Genomic DNA, 23,248 nt, shown 5'->3' with positions numbered 1-23,248 from the left:
TGAGCGGAGTTCACGATGTATATTTTAATTTAGGATTTATGTTACATAGAGTTTTACATATCTGATAAAGAAGAAATGAGGAAAGAAGCCCTTTCTTCTTAATTAGTTCAGTGAACATTTTTTGGATATCTACTATGTTTTAGATACCATTCATTCATTCATTCCTTCAACCACCTAACCTATCAATAATTACTGATGCCCTGTAGGTGCTGGGGCTACAGAGTGATCAATACAGTTCATACAGTACAATGTGTTTGCCCTCATGGAACTCCAAGTGAACAAGTGAAGTGAATGAGAAACACCCCCCCATTAACAAAATTAGAGTATTACAAATAAATGCTACTAATTACTCTTTTAATAGATGTAATGAGCATAATGAGAGCAGGTCACCTAACCTAGTTCAGTACTGGGCTATAAATCTTGGGAGAGAAAGAGATTAGGGAGTTTTTTTAGTTCTTATATCCAAGTTGGCTAAATGCATGAATACAAGTAAGAGTATGACACAGTGCTTGTTGTTAAAGTCAAGGTTATGCTTAAGATTGGTAGACCTGTAAACACAACTTCAGTTGATGTCATCTATTACATCAGACTGTTTATTTTTGCAATGACATTTGTATGGATTCAATTTCAACAAGGATTTGAAATTTGAGGCTTGTTTGATTAACAAATAGGGGTGGAAGTTTCTGAGATAGGTTGTCTTTGGCATCCCGAGACTTCTTTCATAAAGAAACGTTCTTTTGTTTTTCCTACTTAAATTTAATTGTAAATACAGCAGCTGGATCCTAGTAGGAATATAAGTGTTACTGCTTAAGCTTGATTGTTAGACTCTTAATTGGCTATTTATGAAATATTTAGGTTGCATATGGGTTAGTTTTAGTGTGATCTAAAATGTAAAATTTGTGCAAAGTGATGAGCCAACATTGGGTAGAGACTTTGCCCTTCCATGATTTAGGGACTGAGTAATGATCCACGTTGTCTGTCTTGGAGACAGAAAAATTACTTTTTTTTTTTTGTGAGGAAGATCAGCCCTGAGCTAAGATCCATGCTAATCCTCCTCTTTTGGCTGAGGAAGACTGGCCCTGGGCTAACATCCATGCCCATCTTCCTCCACTTTATATGGGAAGCTGCCACAGCATGGCTTGACAAGTGGTGCCAGTCCTCGCCTTTTTTCTTAAGGAAGAGTGGCCCTGAGCTAACATCCGTGCCCATCTTCCTCTATTTTATATGGGACGCCGCCACAGCATGGCTTACCAAGCGGTGCGGCGGTGCGTGCCCGGGATCCGAACCTGTGAACCTCGGGCTGCCGAAGTGGAGCGCACACACCTAACCACTTGCACCACCGGGCCAGCCTCCTACATATTTTTTCTTTAAAAGCCTTGTTCGTATCCTTTGCCCGTTTTTGTTCCCTATCTGGTGGCTATTATTTTTCTTTAAGAGCTCTTTCTATATTAGGGAAATTAATCCTTTGACTGTCATGCATTGTGAATATTTTTTAACTAGCTAGTTGTCTTTTGACTTTGGTTATGGTGCACCTTGCCATGTTTAGTTTTTATGTAATAAAGTATTCTTTTACTGCTTTTAGATTTCTTGTCATGCTTAGAAATCATCCAAAATTACGAAAAAGGAAAACAGATGAATTTTTTACTTACTTTTATGTTTTTTTTGGATTCAAATATTTGATCCATCTGAAATTTATTTTGAATAATAAGTATTAGGGATCTAATTTTATAGTTTTGCGAAATGGCTAGCCAGTTGTTTCAACATTATCTATTAAATCTCCTTTCTGTAGGACTATTTATGTACTCATTTCTAGTTCAGATTCCATTTTCCACAGTAGTGCAGGCATGTGATTAGTTGAGAATTTTGGAAAATTTTTAAGGTCAGTGGAGCAAAAGAAGGCTATAGATGGATTATACTATCTTATCTCTCCTTTTGCTTTTAAGATTGCTAAATGATTGACTCTTTCAAGGAACACTAAACCCAACCATCCTATGGACATAAAGGTGACTTTCATGTGACTTATGTCTGTGGGAGAGCAAGGCGAGGCCAGGATGTAGGTGTTCTAAGGCATGATCAGTGCGAGTTTTTTAGAAAATAATCAGGATTTTAAAATGAGTTTGAACTTGTTTAGGGAATAAAAACCTATGCTATGTCAGAGCCTACGCATTAGCTAATTCTGTACTTGCCACAGGAGACAAAGAAAATGTTCATTGAAAGAACTGAAACTTGAAAAAATGGTTATTAGTCATCTTTAGGAATTTGGTCACTGTACGTAGGCCTTGATAACAGATTTAAATTCAGGCTTGGTTGCTTACTGGCCATGTACTGTGGGCGAGATTTTAATTTCTTTCAGTCTTAGTTTCTCTATTTTTAAAGTAGAAATAATCTCAAGTATCTTGCTTATCTTGGTACTGAACCTCTTAATCTCAAGTTCCTGTGCCCGATGCGCAGTAAGCCAATCACTGAGACATGCTTGGAGATGGAGAAAGATTTATTCGAATTGGTCAAAACTAGAAGGCAGGGAGGATAGATTCTCTCAAATCTGCTTTAATGAAAGCAAAAAGCAAGGGGTCTTTGTAGAGCTCAGGGGCTTGGAGGGAGGAGTTTCAGAGAAACAAAGGGGAAATCCATGTTTCTTTCACTCCAGGTAAGCCCTTGGGCAATCAGTCTTCTGGGCCTCAAGGGTAGCTGGGGGCTAGTTATCTGGTGATTGGAACTTCCTTAAAGCCTTTTTTTTTTTTTTTTTGTGAGAAGGACTAGCCCTGAGCTAACAGCTGATGCCAATCCTCCCCTTTTTTCTTGAGGAAGATTGGCCCTGAGCTAACATCCATGCCCATCTTCCTCCACTTTATATGGGACGCCGCCACAGCGTGGCTTAACAAGCGGTGCGTCAGTGTGCACCTGGGATCCGAACCTGTGAACCCCCGCTGCCACAGCAGCGTAGCGTGTGCACTTAACCGCTTGCGCCACTGGGTGGCCCCTAAAGGCGTTCTTTTTTGTCTGCAAAACAAGTTCATAAATCCTTGTGACCCTTGAGTCACCCCCTCAGGTTAAACAAGAAAACAGCAGATTAAGAAGATTAACTTCTTTATGTCTGTGTCTGCATTGGGAACAAGGTTGAAGGGTAACCATGTTCTTATTCAATATTTACAGTAACCCTCAGGCATCTGGCTTCAATCTCACTGGTTTATTTTAAACAATAAATGAGATGATGTATGATAAATACTTAATAAATGTTGAAATTTGCAGCAAGTTTAACAAGGATGAGAATTTAGAAATTTGGAGGCCATAGTGACCCCAGAAAGAGAAGAGTTGCAGAAAGGGGTTGGGAATTAATTGCTAGTGAGAAAGTGTAGATAGGAAGTGTAAATCACTTTTCTAGGACATTTTATATTAAAAAGAAAAGAATAGCATGGTGGAGTCATGAAGAGTAAGAGGTTCGTTGGAAAGGGCAGTTGTTTGTTTTAAAACATTGTTTCCCAAATTTCAGATATTTGTAATTTTGCCATTATCTCTGTACCATATTTATTATGTAATTTAAAAGTGACAAGATTTTATGAAGTCATAGGTTTGATGTTCAGTTACATATTTGTTTCTAAAACGTTAAATAAATATGTAACACTTGACAAATAAATGTTTATAAAACCACAGATTTAATTTTGAGTACGACTGATGACCTCCGTATCATAATTTCAGAAAAATCTTTCAAGAATAGCTTGGCTGTGAATGTAAATGTGGAAAATATAAATGGCTCAATGATTTGAGAACAATTCGAATGGTTTCTCAAAGGAAAAGGGAAGGATCAAGGCAATAGTTTAAAGGATTAGTCTTGAAATGAGATGGGCTACCCCTTCCTCTGACACAGGAACAATGGAGAAGAGGACTAAAGATAGTGAAAATTAAGAAAGACGTTTAAGGAGTTGGTACCCTATGTGATCAACTGAAGGTTGCTTGGTTGGGCCGGGACTTGGAGAAGGTGGAAAATGTTTGGAACTACTTTTGTGAGCACTGTTACAGAAGAAATTCATCGAGAGGCAAAGGGAAAGATTTTGTTTTTTATTGCAGGCCTGGTTAAGGCTTGACACCATCAGTTGATAGTGGGCCCATTTTCGTATTTATTTCTGTAGTGCATGGCAATTAGAAATCAGAGAAAGCAGATAGCAGGCAATGTCTGGGGTTGGGATGTGGCCTGGTGGATCCAGGAAATTGGCGGTGACGTTGAGGGAAGGATAGAAATAATGACAGGGTTAGTAACTAGGCTGGGTAGGAAAACTGGTAAAGCAAAAGAACAGTTTCCATGAGAAGAAGAGAAACTGTTTCCCTGTGTTTCTCTCTAGAGCAATGAAACTTTTCCTAGAAATTCACCAACAGACTTCTCATGTCTCATCCACCAGAATTAGATTACAAATTATGCTAGCTGTCTTCATTTTGCCTCTACTCTTTTCTGCCCTACTTTGTGCCCTGGGAGGCTGACCTTATGGACTGTATCACTGGTTTCTGGTAGGGTGTGGTCATGGGGCAGGGGTTGGAGGGGCACTGGTAAGAGATCCAAGGGCAGAGAGTAAGGTGAGTGTGTTTATGATTTAGGTTCCCTCCGTCCTAGATAACCATCACTCCTGTCTCGTAGTTCTCTTCAAGGAGTTCTCTTTGGGTTTCCTTAACCATTTCCCTACTTTGCCCTTTCAGCTTTCCTGATGTTTGTTACTAGCTCCAGAATTCCACATCATCCTTTGTTGCTTTTCTTTTTTTTTTTTTTTTTGTGAGGAAGACCAGCCCTGAGCTAACATCCATGCCAATCCTTCACTTTTTGCTGAGGAAGACTGGCCCTGAACTAATATCCGTGCCGATCTTCCTCCACTTTATGTGGGATGCTGCCACGGCATGGCCTGACAAGTGGTGTGTCAGTGTACACCCGGGCTCCGAACCCAGGCCCCTGGCCAGCAGTGGAGCGAGAGCACTTAACCGCTGTGCCACGGGGCCGGCCCCTGTTGCTTTTCTTTTTTTTTTTTGTAAGGAAGATCAGCCCTGAGCTAACATCCATGCTAATCCTCCTCTTTTTGCTGAGGAGGACCGGCCCTGAGCTAACATCTATTGCCAATTCTCCTCCTTTTTTTTCCCCCAAAGCCCCAGTAGATAGTTGTATGTCATAGTTGCACATCCTTCTAGTTGCTGTATGTGGGATGTGGCCTCAGCATGGCCGGAGAAGCAGTGCATCAGTGCGTGCCTGGGATCCAAACCTGGGCTGCCAGTAGTGGAGCGCGTGCACTCAACCGCTAAGCCACAGGGCCGGCCCCCCTGTTGCTTTTCTTAATCTCTGCCCACACCTTTGTAAAAAGACCCTCTTTAAATTCTTATCAGTAAACTAGCTTGAGGGGGTCATTTTTATGCTGCCAATACTTATGCCCATTCTTCTTCTTCTTTTTTTTTTTGGTGAGGAAGATCAGCCCTGAGCTAACATCCGTTGCCAGTCCTCCTCTTTTTGCTGGGGAAGATTGGCCCTGGGCTAACATCTGTGCCCATCTTCCTCTACTTTATATGTGGGATGCGTGCATAAGTCTGCCCCGAGGATCTGAACCTGTTAACCCTGGGCCACTGAAGCAGAGCTCATGAACTTAACCACTACGCCACCAGGCTGGTCCTTATGCCCATTCTTAAATCAGTCTCTGGCAAGGGGAATGAAACACGTGCTCTTGTTGGGGAAGCAACCAACAATGTTCACCATAGTTATGTTAGATTATAAAAAATGATGTGTATGAAATGATGTGTAATGAAAATTTAAAATTTAAAATTACGTACATGTCAGATGTACATGTACATTTATTTGTCAGCCAGATTTATGGTAAATTCAGCCATCTAGAACAGGAGTTGGCAAACACAGCCACGTTCATTTGCTTATGTCTCTAGTGCTTTTGGACCATATGCCTAAAATACCCACAAAGCCTAAAATACTGTCTGGCCCGTTACAGAATAAATTTGCTTACTCCTGATTTGGAACTACACTGTTCAGTGTGGTAGCCACCGGAACTGCCCTGTTCAATATGGTTCCATTGAGCATTTGAAATGTGGCTAGTGTAAATTGAGATAACTCTGTAATTGTAAAATACGTATTACATTTTAAAGACTCACTTGCACCTGTTTCTTTTTACTTTTTAATGTGGCTCCTAGAAAATTTAAAAATACATATGTGGTTCACATTATATTTCTGTTGGACAGCACTGATTAGAAAGTAACTGATAACTTTGAAAATAAGCAGATAAAAGCTACCATTAGACAAAAGCCTAATAAGTACAGTATTGTAAAGCAAAGAGAGCTTGGCACCTAGAGGCATTTGACCCAGGTTCAAGTCCCAGCAAACCCCAGTCCTTACAGGGCCGGCCCCGTGGCTTAGCGGTTGAGTGTGCACGCTCCGCTGCTGGCAGCCCGGGTTCGGATCCCGGGGGCGCACCAATGCACCGCTTCTCCAGCCATGCTGGGGCTGCGTCCCACGTGCAGCAGCTGGAAGGATGGGCAACTATGACATACAACTATCTGCTGGGGCTTTGGGGAAAAAAAAAACAAAACAAAAACCCGAGTCCTTACAAGTCTCCATGCTATAATCTTTCTTTCTAGCGCCTGTTCACCATGATTTTTCTTTATCATTTGAGACTCAGCTAAAATACTGACTTTTTCTGCAAAAGCTCCCTCCACCCGCATGCTCTCACAGCCCTTCTGTGTATTGTAATTATCTATGTGTGCACATTTCTCCTGAGATCCTAAGTGAAGGATTTGAAATATATGCCTAGTACCCTGTATATATTGGGTCCTCACTGGGTTTTTATTTAATGAATGAGGATATAATTGAATGAATAAATGAGTTACCAATTTAAAGTGCTTGGTTATTTGTCTCTTCCTTCTGGGTAACATTGGCAGTAAATTTGGCATAGTTGTATAAAAATAGGATTGTTGCAGGAAGAGATTTGGTGAAAAGCCATGAAGAAGCAACCCAGGTGGAAAGGCATAACTCTCTGGAGCTGTTTAGTGTGGGCCCGGTTGCTCTCATTTCAGTTTTATTAAAGATATCACTATAATAGCACAGTACAATGGGTGATCGCTTTTATTTGGCATAAAGATTATATACGGTACAGTCTCTCTGTTTTTTTTAAGGTGGTAAAGCATGTAATGATTTTAGAAAGATCTTCATTAAAACTGGTTAAAATAAGATTTTTGATACATCAAGGAATAAATTTTAAATATTCCAGTCAAGTGTAGTAGACTTTATAAGTGTTAAGTAGTGTACGTGAAGATAAATGTTGCAAGCCTGATGTTTTGGAGATCAGAGGGTTAGGAGAAAACAAAATCTAGAGTAGCTTTCCTTAAGGATTTCTCCTTGGATCTAATTAGATATTATCAGTTAATGCTCAGTTATCAGTTATATTAGTGGACCCAGATATTTCAGAAATTGCATAACCCTCAGTCCTGGCTTATCACTATTTCAGGGTCAATGTTTTAGAAATTTAGAAGCCTTGAGTTGACTTACGTGGTCGGATGTCTGTACATAGTTCTTTAAATCATTGCATGTCAGCTTTTAGGGTATTATTCTTTTGGCTTTTTTGACATTTAGTTCTTAAATTTTTGGGTAGCAAGAAAGTAAAAAAATTTTCTTTTGAATATTGTATAAAGTTAATTTTAAGGTGAAGGAAAATGAATTGATTTTTAATATATTTTTCTTCCACTTACATAACTTTAGTGTCATTTTGAGTGGGGGCTTCAGAGGCTCTAGTCTGTGTGTGAGAAAAAACACTCTTTACCTGTTTACCAGTCCCTGACTTGTCAAAGCCAGTGTGTAATGGTGATTATGTTATTTGTGGATAGACAGATTCCTTTTGGAAGTGATGCACAAGTAGTGAGAATTAATCTTTTGCAATGTTTTCTTCCCCATCCCCCCATGGTAATTGAATTAGTTGAAGGGAAGAAGCTTCTGTATTCATTTATTTATGAAATAATAGCTTATTTATGAAACTATGGTCTGATCATAGATAGAGAATTAAATAAAAAAATGTATTCTTACAATTTATAGAAAAATCAAATATTTGTCTTACCCTCATATTTCTCACCTCATCAGTTACCAATTTGTGAATATCTTCAAAATGTATCCTCTCCTATCCATTCTCATTGCTATTGTGGTTTATGACAACATCATTTCTTGTCTGGATTTATTGCATTTCTCTATTATATGGTCCTTCTCATCCTCTCCTGCCAGAGATTGGGCTTTCCAATATCAGATCAGTTATTTTCCTGCTTAAAATTCTTAGTTTCCTCAGAGCCCTTGTTATGATACACAGGCTCTTCATGATATGACCTCTAGCCTCCTTCCCAGTCATAAACACAATGACTATCAACAGTTGAAGATATTATTCCACTCTCTGCTGGCTTCTGTTGTTGGTGTTGATAAGTCAGGCACCCAGCCTAATTGCAGTTCTCTTGTAGATGATACTTTCTTTCTGGGTTCTTTTAAGAGGTGTTTTGTTTTTTTTTTTTTAAATCTCTGTATTACACAGTTTCACTATGATAAATCTAATATCTAAGCCTAGATTTTTATTTACCCTGCTTAGGATTCTATGACCTTACTTTGAGGATTGGCATCTTTCAACAATTCTGGAAAGTTCTCAGCCATTATCACTTCAAATTTTGTCCCTCCGTATAGAGCTCTCATTAGATACATTTTGGACCTTCTCATTCTCCATGCCTTTTTTCCAAGTGAAAAGACATAAATAGTCTAAATGTCCAATAGAGGATTAAATAAATTATATCTCAGGCATAAAAACAGAATAATAGGCCAATAAAAATGATGTCGCAGGATACGAAGTGACATGGAAAGATGTTCACGAGATATTAAGTGAAAAAAGGTTACAAACAGTATGCATAGAGTCTATTTTTAATATGTATATTTATAGTATGTATATTTGCTAAAGTAAAAGGACAAATGGTATTTACCAGAATATTAATGTTAGTTACTTGAACACTATAGGATAATGGGTGAACCTTTTTTGGGGGAGGGGATTTGGGTTTTTAATTTCCTGTAATGAAGATTACTTTTAGAATAAGGGGAAGAGAGAGAGGTATTAAATTTAAATTAGCCCAAATATGCCCCCAGAGTTCATTCTGGCAAAGTAAATATTTCTGGGAAATTACGTATCTTATAAATTTGAGTGCCCTTCACTCTTCTTTTAGGCATAATATACAATAGCAATTGTTATACTGAAATAAAAATACTCAAGTAAATTATTACCATGAAGAATAGATGAGAAAATATAAATACTCATTAAACAGTACTACTAAAATGATACAAAGTTACATTATCATAGTTTTTTGCAAAGACAAAGCAAATTAGAAGTTGTAGTCTTTTGCATTGCATGTTTCAGCACTCATTTTGTTCTCTTTCATTTATCTGTGCAGAAGGTCTGTACACATGATGTCTGATATTTGTTGGTTCCCATGGTATAGTAGACGTTTCAATTGAAAAGGTAAAATAAGGATATTTACTATTAGATTATAAAATTCCTTTTCCGTAAGAAGATACTATGGTATTGGAAGATACACTTTGAAAAAAATATAGAAATTAAAGAGGTACTATTTCAAGATCACTAAGTCTGTGTTATACTTAAGTGAATTCTGATAAAATTCCATAACTCAAAAGACAAATCTAACCTTAACAAGAAGTTCCAGTAACTAAGACTATTTTGGCAAGCAAAATGAGCAGTGTGAGCCACTGTTAATGGACACCAAGTTTAGGAGGGTGGATATTAACTTTTGCATTAACACTTTTCTTTTTGGTAAAGAAGATTCCCTCTGAGCTAACATCTGTTGCCAATCTTCCTCTTTTTTTACTTGAGGAAGATTAGCCCTGAGCTAACATCTGTGCCAGTCTTTCTCTATTTTGTCTGTGGGTGGCTGGACGAGTGGTATAGGTTCGCACCTGGGATCCAAACCCATGAACCTGGGCCACCAAAGTGGAGTGTGCCAGACCCAACCACTACGCCACAGGGCTGGCCCTGACACTTACTTTTTTAATTATATTAAAAATGTTGCTTTAAGCTATGAATGTTTTGCCAAAGAAAAACTTTAAAAATTTTTAATAAATACAGCAAGAGCTAAAATCTAGCTAGGTTATTATGTAAGATACTATTATGAAGACAAACTCATTTATGAATACAGGCAAATTGCATTCAAGATGAACTCTACCCATAATTTATTAAAAGGGCAGACTTAATTACTCCAGCTGCTTGCTTAAATTATAATAGTACCATGATTCAGTATGAAAATAAGAAATTGTCTACAAATCTGTGACAGTAGTAAATCACAAAATACAATGTATATGGAAGTCATACAGAGCAACAAATTCTCATAAAAACATTTTAATACCTTTAAAATCCAATTTTTCTTTAAAATCATGAAAAAAGATTCTCAAGTCAGATTAATAATTGCTTAATTAATACCTCAATTAGTCAAATTAAACAAGCTACATTATTGTGACTTAATATATAAAAAGGAATCTTTCAGAACAAGGAAGTTAGAACACGGTGAATTTTAGAATATTTTCATCATTCCCTACTCTCCCCACCCCCCCAAAAAAACCTTGTACCCGTTAGCAGTCATTCCTGATTCCCCCCACTCCTATCCCCATCCCCAGGCAACTACCACTCTTTTGTCTCTCTCTCTTGAGTTGTCTATTCTGGACATTTCATGTGAGTGGAATCATGCAATATATAGTCTTTTGTGACTGACTTCTTTCACTTAGCATGATATTTTCGGGTTTCATCCATGTTATAGCATGTATCAATGTTTCTCTCCTGTTATAACTGGATAATATTCCGTTATACGAATAGACCACATTCTTTTAGTCTGTTTATCAGTTGATGGATATTTGAGTTGTTTTCACTTTCTGTTATTATGAATAATACTGCTATAAGCATTCATGTACAAGTTTTTGGGTGGGTGTGGTTTCATTTCTCTTGTGTATATTCCTAGGAGTGGAATTTCTGGGTCTATGTATAGTAGTTCTGTGTTTAGCCTTTTGAGGAACTTCCAGTCTGTTTTTTAAACCATTGCATCACTTTACATTCCTACCAGCGATGTCAAGAGAGTCTTAATTTCTCCACGTTCTGACCAACACTTTTCCCCCCACTTAAACTCTGTTTTAGTCGTACCAAGCGGGTACCACTCTTAAAAACATTATTGTTACAAGTGTTTGTAAACATTTCTCTAATTGCATTACAGAAGAGCTATCATATCCAATCCCTGAAATAACACTCTTCTCCAAGTTTCCTGCTTGTACACTGCCCCCCCCCCCTTTTTTGAGATATAACTGACACATAACATTGTGTAAGTTTCAGGTACACAGTGGCCAGCACTGGTTATGTGTGTTTGATTCTAGCCATCATAGTGGGTGTGAGGTGATGTTTCACTGTGGTTTTGGTTTGCATTTCCCTCACGGTCAGTGATGTTGAACATCTTTGTATGTGGTATTGGCCATTTGTATATCTTTTTTGGAGAAATGTCTGTTCAGATACTTTGCCTATGTTTAAAATGGATTATTTGTCTTTTTGTTATTGAGTTGTATGAGTTCTTTATATATTCTGGATACAAGCTCCTGATGAGATTTGCAAATGTTTTTTCCCATTCTGTGGGTTTGTCTTTTTACTTTCTCGGTGGTGTCCTTTTCAGCAAAAAAGTTTTAAAAAAATTTTGATGAAGTCCAGTTTATCTGATTTTTCTGTGGTTGCTTGTGCATTTTAGTAGTCACAGTTGCAGGATCCATTCAGAGAATCGAATTTTCCATACTGTTAGCATTGGATGTTACAGCATCATATGATTAATATAGTTGTAATTATTGTGTGTACATATAGGAGTTTTGGTTTTTTCTACTTAGCATTTTTATGTATAAATTTCCTTTTATTTATGTTGCCCATGCTTCATTTTTAAGAGCTGTGTCATGTTTTGTGGTTGTACCATAGTTTACATAGCCATCCTTTTTTGCTTGTTTGTTTTTCAACTTCATGATTTAAATAGTGCTGGTAGGTGGCTATATCCATCAACTTAAAAGTTACATTTTTTCTTTCCTTAGGTCAGATTGACATAAAACACTTGATAGCAAAGAAGATACAGTTGACAGCAGAGGCAGAGGTACGTAACTCCCTCTTTCAGAAACAAAAATGTGGAGTTTTAGGGTAGTTTGGTTCAGTAAAATTTTTAATGCTAAATTTCTTAAAGAATTATTCATCTTTCATATCGGTTGACATTATGCTGCTGTGGAAGAGGAAAATAAGGTCTGCCACCTTGTCACCCTACATAAGAACCAGATTACCTTTTTCTCTCCTATCCCATCTCTCACCCTTGTTTTCTGGCTTTTACCAGCAAAACTTGGTTTTGGTGAACCATGATACAGCTGAATGTCTGTATGAATGTGTAAGTGCTTTATGAAAGTATCTATCATGGTTCATAGTAAAGACTAGATCTCCAATAAAAGTTGAATCTGAATCTAGAAGTAGATGCCCTGTTAGGGATGTAGAAGAAATATCAACTCAGAAACAACAACATGGAGTCATTTCAGGAGGGGCAAACAGTTCTACAAGTCAGAATGCAGCACTGCCCTCAAGAAATTCTGGAGGACAAAGAACAAGGTTTTTTATTATAATTTAATACTGTGAATGTAAGTTGATTTCAAATCCAAGGCAGCCTCGGGGCCGGCCCTGTGGCTTAGCGGTTAGGTGCGCACGCTCCGCTGCTGGCGGCCCGGGTCCAGATCCCAGGCGTGCACCAACACACCGCTTGTCCGGCCATGCTGAGGCGGTGTCCCACATACAACAGCTAGAAAGGATGTGCAACTATGACATACAACTATTTACTGGGGCCTTGGGGAGAAAAAAGGAATAAAAAAAAAATATATAAATCCAAGGCAGCCTCCCTTTTTCCCAATGAGAAAATCACTTCCAAAATTTATTGGCCAGACATCCAGTGATGTAGATGAAATAGCCTTGTTTTTGTTTATTAATTTAGTTACCTGTGCATGCATGCATACATGCATTTATATCAAATAATTTAAATTTCACTATTTTTATAATCATATTTCATGAAACAGTAAATACAAAATTATTTACATTCGCTTTGATATTAGTGTCTTTGTGATTATCAGAGCTAGTTTTTTTTTTTTTTTTTTTTAATTTTTTGTTTATTGAAGTAACATTGGTTTATAACATTGTAGAGCTAGTTTTTCAGTATTTTCCAATCCTGGGGTACAGCATTTTCACTTTCATCTTATTTGTTGGAGATATAGCACTTTTTGAGTCCAGACATGATGCTGTCACTAGAAATTTTAGTACAAGTACCTATTTGCTTAACATGGAGATCTCTCCCCCCCATTCATCCTATATTTGTGATTTCTCCAGTGTAATCACTTATTGTATTGCTTTATAAAATGGTATTCAAAAGGTGTATTTATTTCCTATACTTGAAATGAAACTGTGAGTCTAGACTTCTAGTTAATAGTGTGTTAAATTTTAGTTATTTTTCTTGATTCTCTTAGGTTACCTGTGTAAGCCTTTAAAACTACAATAATGTCATTTCTGGTGAATGTCTTTTCCAATTAATAAGTTGTTGTTCCATTATAAGAGACTTTTTAAAGACTTGATTATTAGGTAATTTCCACTTCTCTGAGGGATAATTTATAATTTTGGCTAACAAAAGAAAAATATTTACTATGTAGGCACATGTGCTATTTTTAAGGGCCCATTTTTGCAAATTTAGTCATTAAAATACAGGAATTTTGTTTCTATGGCTTACTAAAGTATTTCTAACCCTTATTCCTGCAGACAGGCTGGACTCCAGGTGTATCTTCCATTTCTTTTCAAATTCCCCTTCTGTTCCTCTTTTGCTCCTTCTCTTCTTCCCAGCATGAACACAAAGCCTTCTTTGTGCAAGTTTCAGATAGATGAAAGCACAGTCCATCCCTGCTGTCACTGCTGTTTAGATTTATTTAAAAAAAATCTAAACTAGGAGGGAAACTTATTTTTATGCAGAATCACAAACCCAAAGAGGAAAGGGTGTGTGGAGTGGGAAGTAGAGGTGGGGGGAAGGGGGTAGGGGAGGATTGGAGAGAATGGTTCAGGGATTTAAGTTGAAACTTTGTTTTTAAAGAGAATTTTCTCCTTATCTGTTTTGTATATTAATCAGTGAATAAAATTATTGTATTCTTTAGTTTGGTCAGTTAGGAAGATTTGAAGGAAAGGGAAAGAAATGAATGTTACGTCAGGGAAAAGAAGCTGAGGGAAACAGGGACGTTGGTTTAGCTAATATTATTATTACTCTGTACTGTGCAAGTGATATGAGGGTTGCAGAGTTTTGCAAGACTTGTTCCCTATTAAGGGAGGGCATGGTTCAGCAGAGGTTTGGAGCTAGGAAACTTAACGCTGTACCTTGGAAATGATGCTTGATTGGCATCTCTGCCCCTATTGGGGCACAATAGAAAGAAGAATACAGTTGGAAAACTGGGGCTAGGTTGTAAAGCATTTTTTCCACTACCGTCATGCCCTTGTTTTTTTGGTCAGGTTTTTTTTTTTTTTTTTTTTTGGTGAGGAAGATCAGCCCTGAGCTGACATCCATGCTAATCCTCCTCTTTTTGCTGAGGAAGACCGGCTCTGAACTAACATCTATTGCCAATCCTCCTCCCTTTTTTTTTTTCCCCAAAGCCCCAGTAGATAGTTGTATGTCATAGTTGCACATCCTTCTAGTTGCTTTATGTGGGACATGGCCTCAGCATGGCCGGAGAAGCGGTGCGTCGGTGCGCGCCCGGGATTCGAACCCTGGGCTGCCAGTAGCGGAGCGCACGCACTTAACCGCTAAGCCAGGGGGCCGGCCCCCCTTCATGCCCTTGTTGATGAATTTCTTTCTACTTGAAATTTCCTTTAACTTCCTACCTTCAGCAACCAAAACACTGTATATCCTTCAAATTCTAGCTCAAATGCTGCTGCTTCTATGGTTTTCTAAATACCCCAGCTTGAAATAATGTCCTCCCTACTTGATACTTCTAAGTACTTAGCTTATACCCTTAGGATATACTCTGTATTTATTACAGAGTGTTTTTGTTCTGAATGAATCACCAAAATTCTTTTGGTGAATTTATAGGTGATTTGATTTAGGAATATTTTCATTGGGAATTTGACATTTAATGTGATTGAACATCTTGTCATTGTTTATTAACTGGAATGTTTTTGAGGGAGATATGTTAGGAATGCTATTCTTATATCACGATTGAGGATAATTTATAGAGTTTGGAGATAGTAAGACCAGATAGGAAGCTCCTGTAACATTTTAGTGTTCTAAACTGAGTAAACAGGGGCAGAGAGGAGAAGGGCCTTATACCAGGTGCTTTATATACGTAATTTTATTTACTTAAATTATTCCATTTACAAGAGTGATCTCTAACTGGTTTCATTTTGTTGTTTTGCTTTATTGGTTGACATTTAGTAACGAGAAATGACTGTTGAGGCGACAGGTATGTGAATATTGTTTGGAGCTGTGAAGTTTACTTGTTCTTTCCCATACTAATTCCTTTTCTCGTGTGAGTTTTTAGAAAAAAAGCAAATGAAAATCAGCAATCTCTCTCACCATTTGTATTTTAGTCTCATGCTCCAACCCAGTTGTCACTCATCTTCATTGGACAATCTTCCCTAATCTTTAAAATGAGAACACTGGACTAGCCATCTCCAAGGTCCCCTTCAGCTCTAATAATCTGTGTCATAATTGTGTAGCTAACTTAAACTTTTGCTCCTAATTCACTGTTTCCTGTTGTAAAGGGAATAGGTAGTCTATAGATCTTATTGGGCAACTCCTTCAGCTCCACAGAACTAGTTTTCAGATAGAATACAATATGCCTAGTTAAATTTGAATTTCAGATAAACAACAGATAGTTTTTTAGTCATCATGCAATATTTGAGACATATTTAGATTAAAAACATTATTTGTTGTTTATCAAATTCAAATTTAACTGGGTGTCCTATATTTTTACTTGCTAAATCTGGCAACCTACAAAGCACTCTCTGAATATTTAGATGTATAGATAGAGGAGCTCATATTAAGGAAGGGTGTGAAGAAAGTTGTCAAGTACTAAGCAAGCTCTTTAGACTGAAGGGAAGCGGAATGAGGGAAGAGATGACTTTAGTGGGTTGAAATTAGAGGATTAAACTGTTTGAATCTCTTAAGGTCACTTCTAAGTCCTAATGCTGTCATAAAAAGTTTTAAGTACTTAATTAAAAAAAAAAAATCTGTGCTAGTGAAGTAATACAACATTGTGTAACCCTGAGTCATCACCTTTTGAAATCCTGTGAATTGTGTTGTAACAAGACTTAAAAGATCAAAGATCTTGGAACAGTCCAAGGGAAATTCAAATGATTAAGTCCCAACCAACTTACGTTAATAGATAAATTAGCTTTGTTTTAACGTTGTGTTAGTTCAGTTGTTTCTTATGGTTGCAAATAGCAGAGACCAGCTTTGGCTTATTTAAGCATAAAAGGAAATGTTGAAAGATCTTAATGTATCTCATAGAATCCTAGGAGAAGCTGAACACTCAAGCTATGGAAAGGGAAAGGATTTTAGTAGCAAGAGTTTAGATATTTATGAAATTTTCAATTATTAAGGATTCCAGTCACTCTTTCTAAGCTCAGTGTTACAGATTTATGAGAGAGAGAATTGGATTTTGGCCAGAAGGATACGGCCTTATAGTACAGCCCTGGCCTGGACATTGGGTGCCTGTCTTCACATTTGAGCATAGTTTCCAGAGAAAAGCAAATATGTTGAGAAGAGAAAAGAGAGTGTCTTTACTATCACTATTTGTAGAACTTTTATTAATGTACATGATTTTATAGAGGGAATGTTAGGTCTAATGTGAAAATTGAGGGGATAAAAAATTACTTTCTACTTCTTAAAAATACGTGTTTGTTGCAACATATTTTGTTTGCTTCTTATATAGCATTTCAAATATTTTTCACATCAATACTTAACGCTATTGCCCAACCATTAAATAGGAAACTGTAATGAGTAAGACTCAGGTGGCGTGTATGCATGTGAGGGCTTCTCTTCATGGTTTATCACTCATTTGAGTAACCTCTTCTAAACAAGTTTTTGGATAGTGCTGATTTATTTGATTTATTGGCAGGCTGTTGGAGAGAGAAGTCTAAGTAATTTCTACCCAGAAGTTTTTTGTTTTTTTTTTTTGAGGAATATCAGCCCTGAGCTAACATCCATGCTAATCCTCCTCTTTTTGCTGAGGAAGACCGGCTCTGAGCTAACATCTATTGCCAATCCTCCTCCTTTTTTCCTTCCCCAAAGCCCCAGTAGATAGCTGTGTGCCATAGCTGCACATCCTTCTAGTTGCTGTATGTGGGACGTGGCCTCAGCATGGCTGGAGAAGCAGTGTGTTGGTGTGCGCCCGGGATCCGAACCCTGGGCCACCAGTAGCGGAGCGCGCGCACTTAACCGCTAAGCCACGGGGCCAGCCCTGCCTAGAAATTTTTTGATTGTTGTATAAGTTGATATTAGGTTGAGTCGTAATAGTAACACAAGATAAACACAAATAATTGTGTCTTAAACAAGATAGAAGTGTTATTTCCCTCTCATGTAAATGATACAGAGATGGGAAGTCCAGGGCTGGTGTGGTAACTCCGTGGTCCTTGGGGAATCTGGTTCCTTCTACCTCCGCGCCTCACCGTTTGTAGGCTGTGATCCTTCTTCTCATTGTTCCAGTGTCTCCAGCCATTTCGTGAGTTCCGAGGGGCGGAATTGAGGTAGGGAAAGGAGGTCAAGGAACAGATAGCAACTGTTGGTTTTTTTTTTTTTTTTTTGGTAAGGAAGATTAGCCCTCAGCTAACATCTGTTGCCAATCCTCCTCTTTTTGCTGAGGAAGCTTGGCCCTGGGCTAACATACGTGCTCATCTTCCTCTACTTTATATGTGGGACACCGGCCACAGTGTGGCTTGATAAGTGGTGCATGTAGGTCCGCGCCCAGGATCTGACCCTGCAAGCCCTGGGCCACAGAAGCAGAGTGCACGAACTTAACCACTATACCACCAGGCCAGCCCCTTTAAGGAAGTTTTCTGGAGGTTTTGTCAAGTTAATTCTGCCTTATTGGCGAGAACTTAGTCATGTGGCCACCCCTAGGTGCAAAGGGAGACTGGGAAATTTATTTATTCTGGGCATTCATGTGCCCAGGTAAAATCAAGGATTCTACTACTAAGGAAGGGGGTGAGGGATGATAGGTTGATAACTAATATCTCTGCTACAACTGTCCATTTTACTTTCCTGCTCCTGATTGTCTGGTCAAATCTTTTCTTCTTTTGAGTATGTAAATGTGACTACATTCTTTTGCTATTTCCCTTTCTGCCTTTTCTCATTTTACTTACCTTTGAAAGCTGTAAAGTGATATCAATGTAAGTTGGTATTTGTGCTAAGAATGTACATAATTTTAGAGGTCTATCAAAGACCTTACAGGTGATAGTTACTCTCTATTTTACAGTTAATGAGAATCCAAAACATCAAAACTAGTCAAATAGTAATATTCTGCATATCACTGAGAACACTTTTTTCCCTAATGTTTTAATCTCTCTGAACATAAGAAAGCACTGTGCTATGTAGTGTAATTCACTTGGCAGCTTTTTTCTTTCTTAGTGCCAAACAAAAATCAGTGACATCTTAAATACATGCTTAAAAAAAATATGGCCAAGTTTTGTTAAGATTTTATTTTAATTTTGTGCTACCATATAGGATTGCTTTAAGAACAGGAGGGGTATATTTTCTTACATAAAGTAGTTTTGTTCTGATTATAGAAGTAGTACAGGCTCATTGCAGAAAATTTATAAGAGACGAGTTTAAAAAGGAAACAGTCACCACCTGTATTCCCATCACTTGGAGATAACATTTTGGTTTATTTTCTCCCAATAATGTTTTTCTTCTGCCATCAACACAGGTCCACGTAGATGCATGCGGGCATGCGTGTCATAGATAACATTAGCAAATTCAGCATCAGTTTATATGTTCAGTTTGTACATTTTTCTTAACATTATTTTGTCAATTTTTTGTGTTAAAATATTCTTTGAAAATGTGATTTATTTATTTATTTTAAAGATTTTATTTATTTATTCCTCCTCCCCCCAAAGCCCCAGTAGATAGTTGCATGCCACAGCTGCACATCCCTCCAGCCGCTGCATGTGGGACACGGCCTCAGCATGGCCGGAGAAGCGGTGCGTCGGTGTGCGCCCGGGATCCGAACCCGGGCTGCCAGCAGCGGAGCGCACGCACTCAACCTCCAAGCCACGGGGCCGGCCCAGAAAAATGTGATTTAAAGATTGATTTCAGGATAGTCATTTGTATGGATGTATCATTTCTTAACTACTGGGAATGTATTTTTGCTACTTTCTGGTTTTCTAGCATTTAACACTGGCTAATAAAGAAGTAAGGAGGTAGGTAAAGATGATGAGAAACAGTAAAATACACCATTCATGTAGTTAAGATGAGGGAGCTACCTAAGTAGATTAAGATAAATAAATGTGTTTCAGCTGATTAAAATGTGATATCAAGAATATTGTAGTCTAATTTAAATTGGGAGACAGCCCAGGATGAATTTTATTTTAAACAAAAAGGAATTGTAATTCAGAGCTCTAGTTTCATTAGTTGCTGGTTTATCTTGAACCTTTGGCTTCGTGTATTAAAGATTATTTAATAGTTATGCTTGGGGCCGGCCCTGTGGCTTGGCGGTTGGGTGCGTGCGCTCCACTACTGGCGGCCCGGGTTCCGATCCCGGGCGCGCACCGATGCACCGCTTCTCCGGCCATGCTGAGGCCACGTCCCACATACAGCAACTAGAAGGATGTGCAACTATGATATACAACTATATACTGGGGCTTTGGGGGAAAAAAAAAAAGGAGGAGGATTGGCAATAGATGTTAGCTCAGAGCCGGTCTTCCTCAGCAAAAAGAGGAGGATTAGCATGGATGTTAGCTCAGGGGTGATCTTCCTCACACACACACAAAAAAGTAAGAGCCATTACCAGCAATAACAACAATAGTGATTTTCAGTCTCTTTCCCTTCATGGCTTCTAGAAAGAAATCAGGGTTAGGTAGTTTTTTTAGATAATTACTTTCTGCTTTATCATAGACATTGAATAAAGCCAGCAGTGGTATGAGTAGGAGTTTTGGAGCCAGAGGTTGATTTCAAAAGCTGTTGGGAAATTAACACCTACTGTCTTGCCAGTTGCTTTGCTGAGAGCTGGATATACAGTGATTAACAAAAAGACATGGTGTTTAAAGTCAGATGGGGGAAGCAGACATTAAGACACCAAAAAATTGAAATATATAGAATTTCAAATTGTATTAAGTGCAATGAAAGAAAAGTATAAGATGCAGTAACTTTAGAGCGAATTGTCAGGGGAGACCTCTCTTGAGGAGTCAATTTAGTTTAAGACTTAAACACTGTACACACAGGGGTTGCTTAATGACGGGGACACGCTTCTGAGAAATGCGTCATTAGGCGATTTCGTCATTGTGTGGACATCATAGAGTGTACTTATATAAACCTAGAGGGTATAGCCTACTACACACCTAGGCTGTATGGTACCTAATCTTATGGGACACTGTCGTATATGCAGTCTTTTGTTGACTGAAATGCCGTTATGCAGTGTGTGACTATATTACCTATTCTGTTGTTACCTGTTTTGCCCAAAAAGGTCAGGTTTCTGGTTCCATGCCACTGTGAGGTTAAAAGATTCTTTTTGCAAAGCAGGCAGTGAATCAGAGAAACACGTAATTCATGGACTAGCAAGATGATCTTGTGGAGTCAGAGTATGATTTTTTATATGCCATACCCAGTATACGTTTTTACTTTGTGTTTCTTTCTCTCAGCCTACTTTATTTTCTCATGCCTCTCTGCCTTTGAAAGGGTTATTTTAGCTATCTGTAAATGACTCTGCTCTTTTCTCATTTTAAGACTCAGTCCAAAGTAACCTCAGCTTGGAAGCCTTTTTAGAAGAGTTATCTTTCTAAAATGCAAATCTGAGTATATTTATAAACCTTGTGCTTAAAACATTGGTTTCCAGTTGCCATTAGGATAAAATGGAGAATTCATAAAATAGCTTAAAGGCCTGTGGTGATCTAGCCCGTTTGCTTGTTCAGCCTCATCTCTGACCACTCGTGCGTCCCTTCGCTGTGTGTTCCAACCATAGGGTCTCTGCTGCACGGTGGTTGTTCCCCATTCTTAGAATCTTAGAGGTTGTCTAGTTCAGCTGCTTATTTAACAAAGGAGGTTTCTTTGAGCTGTGAAATACAGTGATTCTGTTTAACAGGTTATCTAAGCACCCATCTTTTGTAGTTTCTAGTTAGCTGTCTGCCTCCTTCTGTTGTCCTTCTGTCTATCTGTCATCGTGCTGGTGCAATCATAGTCCATGGGCTGGCTGAAATTAATAGAGATGAGATTGAGAAGAAAAGCAAATTAGAAAGCCTATAACCTTCAACCTCCCTTTCAGGTTACTGATATTAGACATTATTCAGATTTATTGTGATCATATTTTGAGGTTCTAATTAATGCCAATTTCATGTTATAGAAGAACTCAGAAGAAAGCAGAAGTGGAGCACTTCTTGTACTGTTTTCTTCTATATTCCCTCTTATAAAGGGAGTGACGGTAATAAGCAGTCACCGTCTATTTTCATCAGTACCTGGATACGTGAAAAGAGGAGGCTGAGGAAACTTAATGTTCTTCCTTGTATCCTAGTAGCGGCAGCTTCTATCAACTTTAATTCCTCAGAGAAAGAAGGGAACGGCATTAAGAAATAAACATCAGGCATCTAGGTTGTATAATACTATGTATAGGAATGTGGCAGATTTAAATAGTTAACCTTCTAATAGTAATAGCATTAAATGATAGAATTTGCTTAAATTGTAGTTTTTATTGTACGTTGTTTTGTTGTTTTTTCTTCATAGGTTAGCTCTGACGGGGGGGGGGGGCTGGGGGGGGCGGGGGGGTGGGATGACAACAGAGTAACAAATATCTGTAGAGTGATAACTGTGTCAGCTACTGTGCTGTGCATTTTTGCAGGGTTTTTTTTTTTGCGTGTGAGGAAGATCAGCCCTGCGCTGACATCTGATGCCAATCCTCCTCTTTTTGGCTGAGGAAGACTGGCCCTGGGCTAACATCTGCGCCCATCTTCCTCTACTTTATATGGGATGCTGCCACAGCATGGCTTGACAAGCGGTGCATTGGTGCGTGCCTGGGATCTGAACCCGCGAACCCCGGGCTGCTGAAGCGGAGCACGCGCACTTAACCACTGTGCCACCAGGCTGGCCCCCTTTGCAGGGTTTTTTGTTTTTATTTTGGGGCTTTTTTTTTTTTTACGTTCACACAACAGTTTAGCAAGTTACATGTTATTCATCTAAATTTTGCATGTAACTAACTGCTTAGAAAAGTGAAATAGCTTGTCTGAGGCTGCACACTAGTGGTGGAGGTAGAATTTGAACCCAAGTCTTCCTGGCTGAAAGCTTATATTTCTTTTACTAGTTTATTGTTAGCACTAAAGATATCTTTTTCCTTAGTATTTTATTAGCTCAAGTATGGATTCCTGAACTACCCACATACAAGTTTTCATGCAGGAAAAGAAGCCATGAATTAATCATATTAAAATAGGAATCTATTTAGCTCAGCACGCCCAAGCAGTGTTCAGTGCTGTCTCAGGTGTCACAGGTTGGGGTTATAAATGGGGGGGGGGACGTGTTGTAAAAGAAGGTTACAAGGAGACTTATCTGTCCCCACCTTATACTGGCCCTCATGCTATTGAGATGCCTGTGATATTTATTCGTATACTTTCTCTCCTCTCTCTCTGTTCTCCTTTCACTCTAAACTGTTCTTTCTTTGTAGCATTCACTGCACCATTAATAATTGATGTCTTTCCTCACTGGTAGACAGTGAGCTCAGTAAGAGCAGGGCTACGTGTATCTTGTTTAGCAGCATAGGTGCTCAATAATAGAAGTACTCCTTGTTATCCCAATCTCTTTGTTCCCTGAGATCAGATAGTGGGTTGGGATAACAAGGGATACCCTTATTTCTGGAATGACTGTACAAGAAGAGAAAGTAGGAGTTTTGGAGTATGGGAAGAGAAGGACGGGAATAGGAGGAAGGGGAAAAGAAAAGGGTACAATTGATAAGGAGGGTGAAGGTGTGGAGATTGTTATAGAA

At 38.5% G+C, this 23,248-nt stretch overlaps 1 protein-coding gene across 1 annotated transcript in view; it reads left to right on the top strand.

The window, feature by feature from the left end:
* Positions 1-23,248, top strand: part of SOAT1 (sterol O-acyltransferase 1) — a 63,141-nt gene that overhangs the window by 13,912 nt on the left and 25,981 nt on the right. Inside the window, exon 3 of the mRNA XM_058539965.1 lies at positions 12,104-12,162. Within this exon, the coding sequence (XP_058395948.1) occupies positions 12,104-12,162 (59 nt within the window). The remainder of the gene's footprint in view (positions 1-12,103; positions 12,163-23,248) is intronic.

The sequence above is a fragment of the Diceros bicornis genome, chromosome 4 (genome assembly GCF_020826845.1).
Source record: "Diceros bicornis minor isolate mBicDic1 chromosome 4, mDicBic1.mat.cur, whole genome shotgun sequence".
Lineage (NCBI taxonomy): Eukaryota > Metazoa > Chordata > Mammalia > Perissodactyla > Rhinocerotidae > Diceros > Diceros bicornis.
The sequence above is the reverse complement of the archived record's forward strand: the minus strand, read 5'-3'. Positions and strand labels throughout refer to the sequence as shown.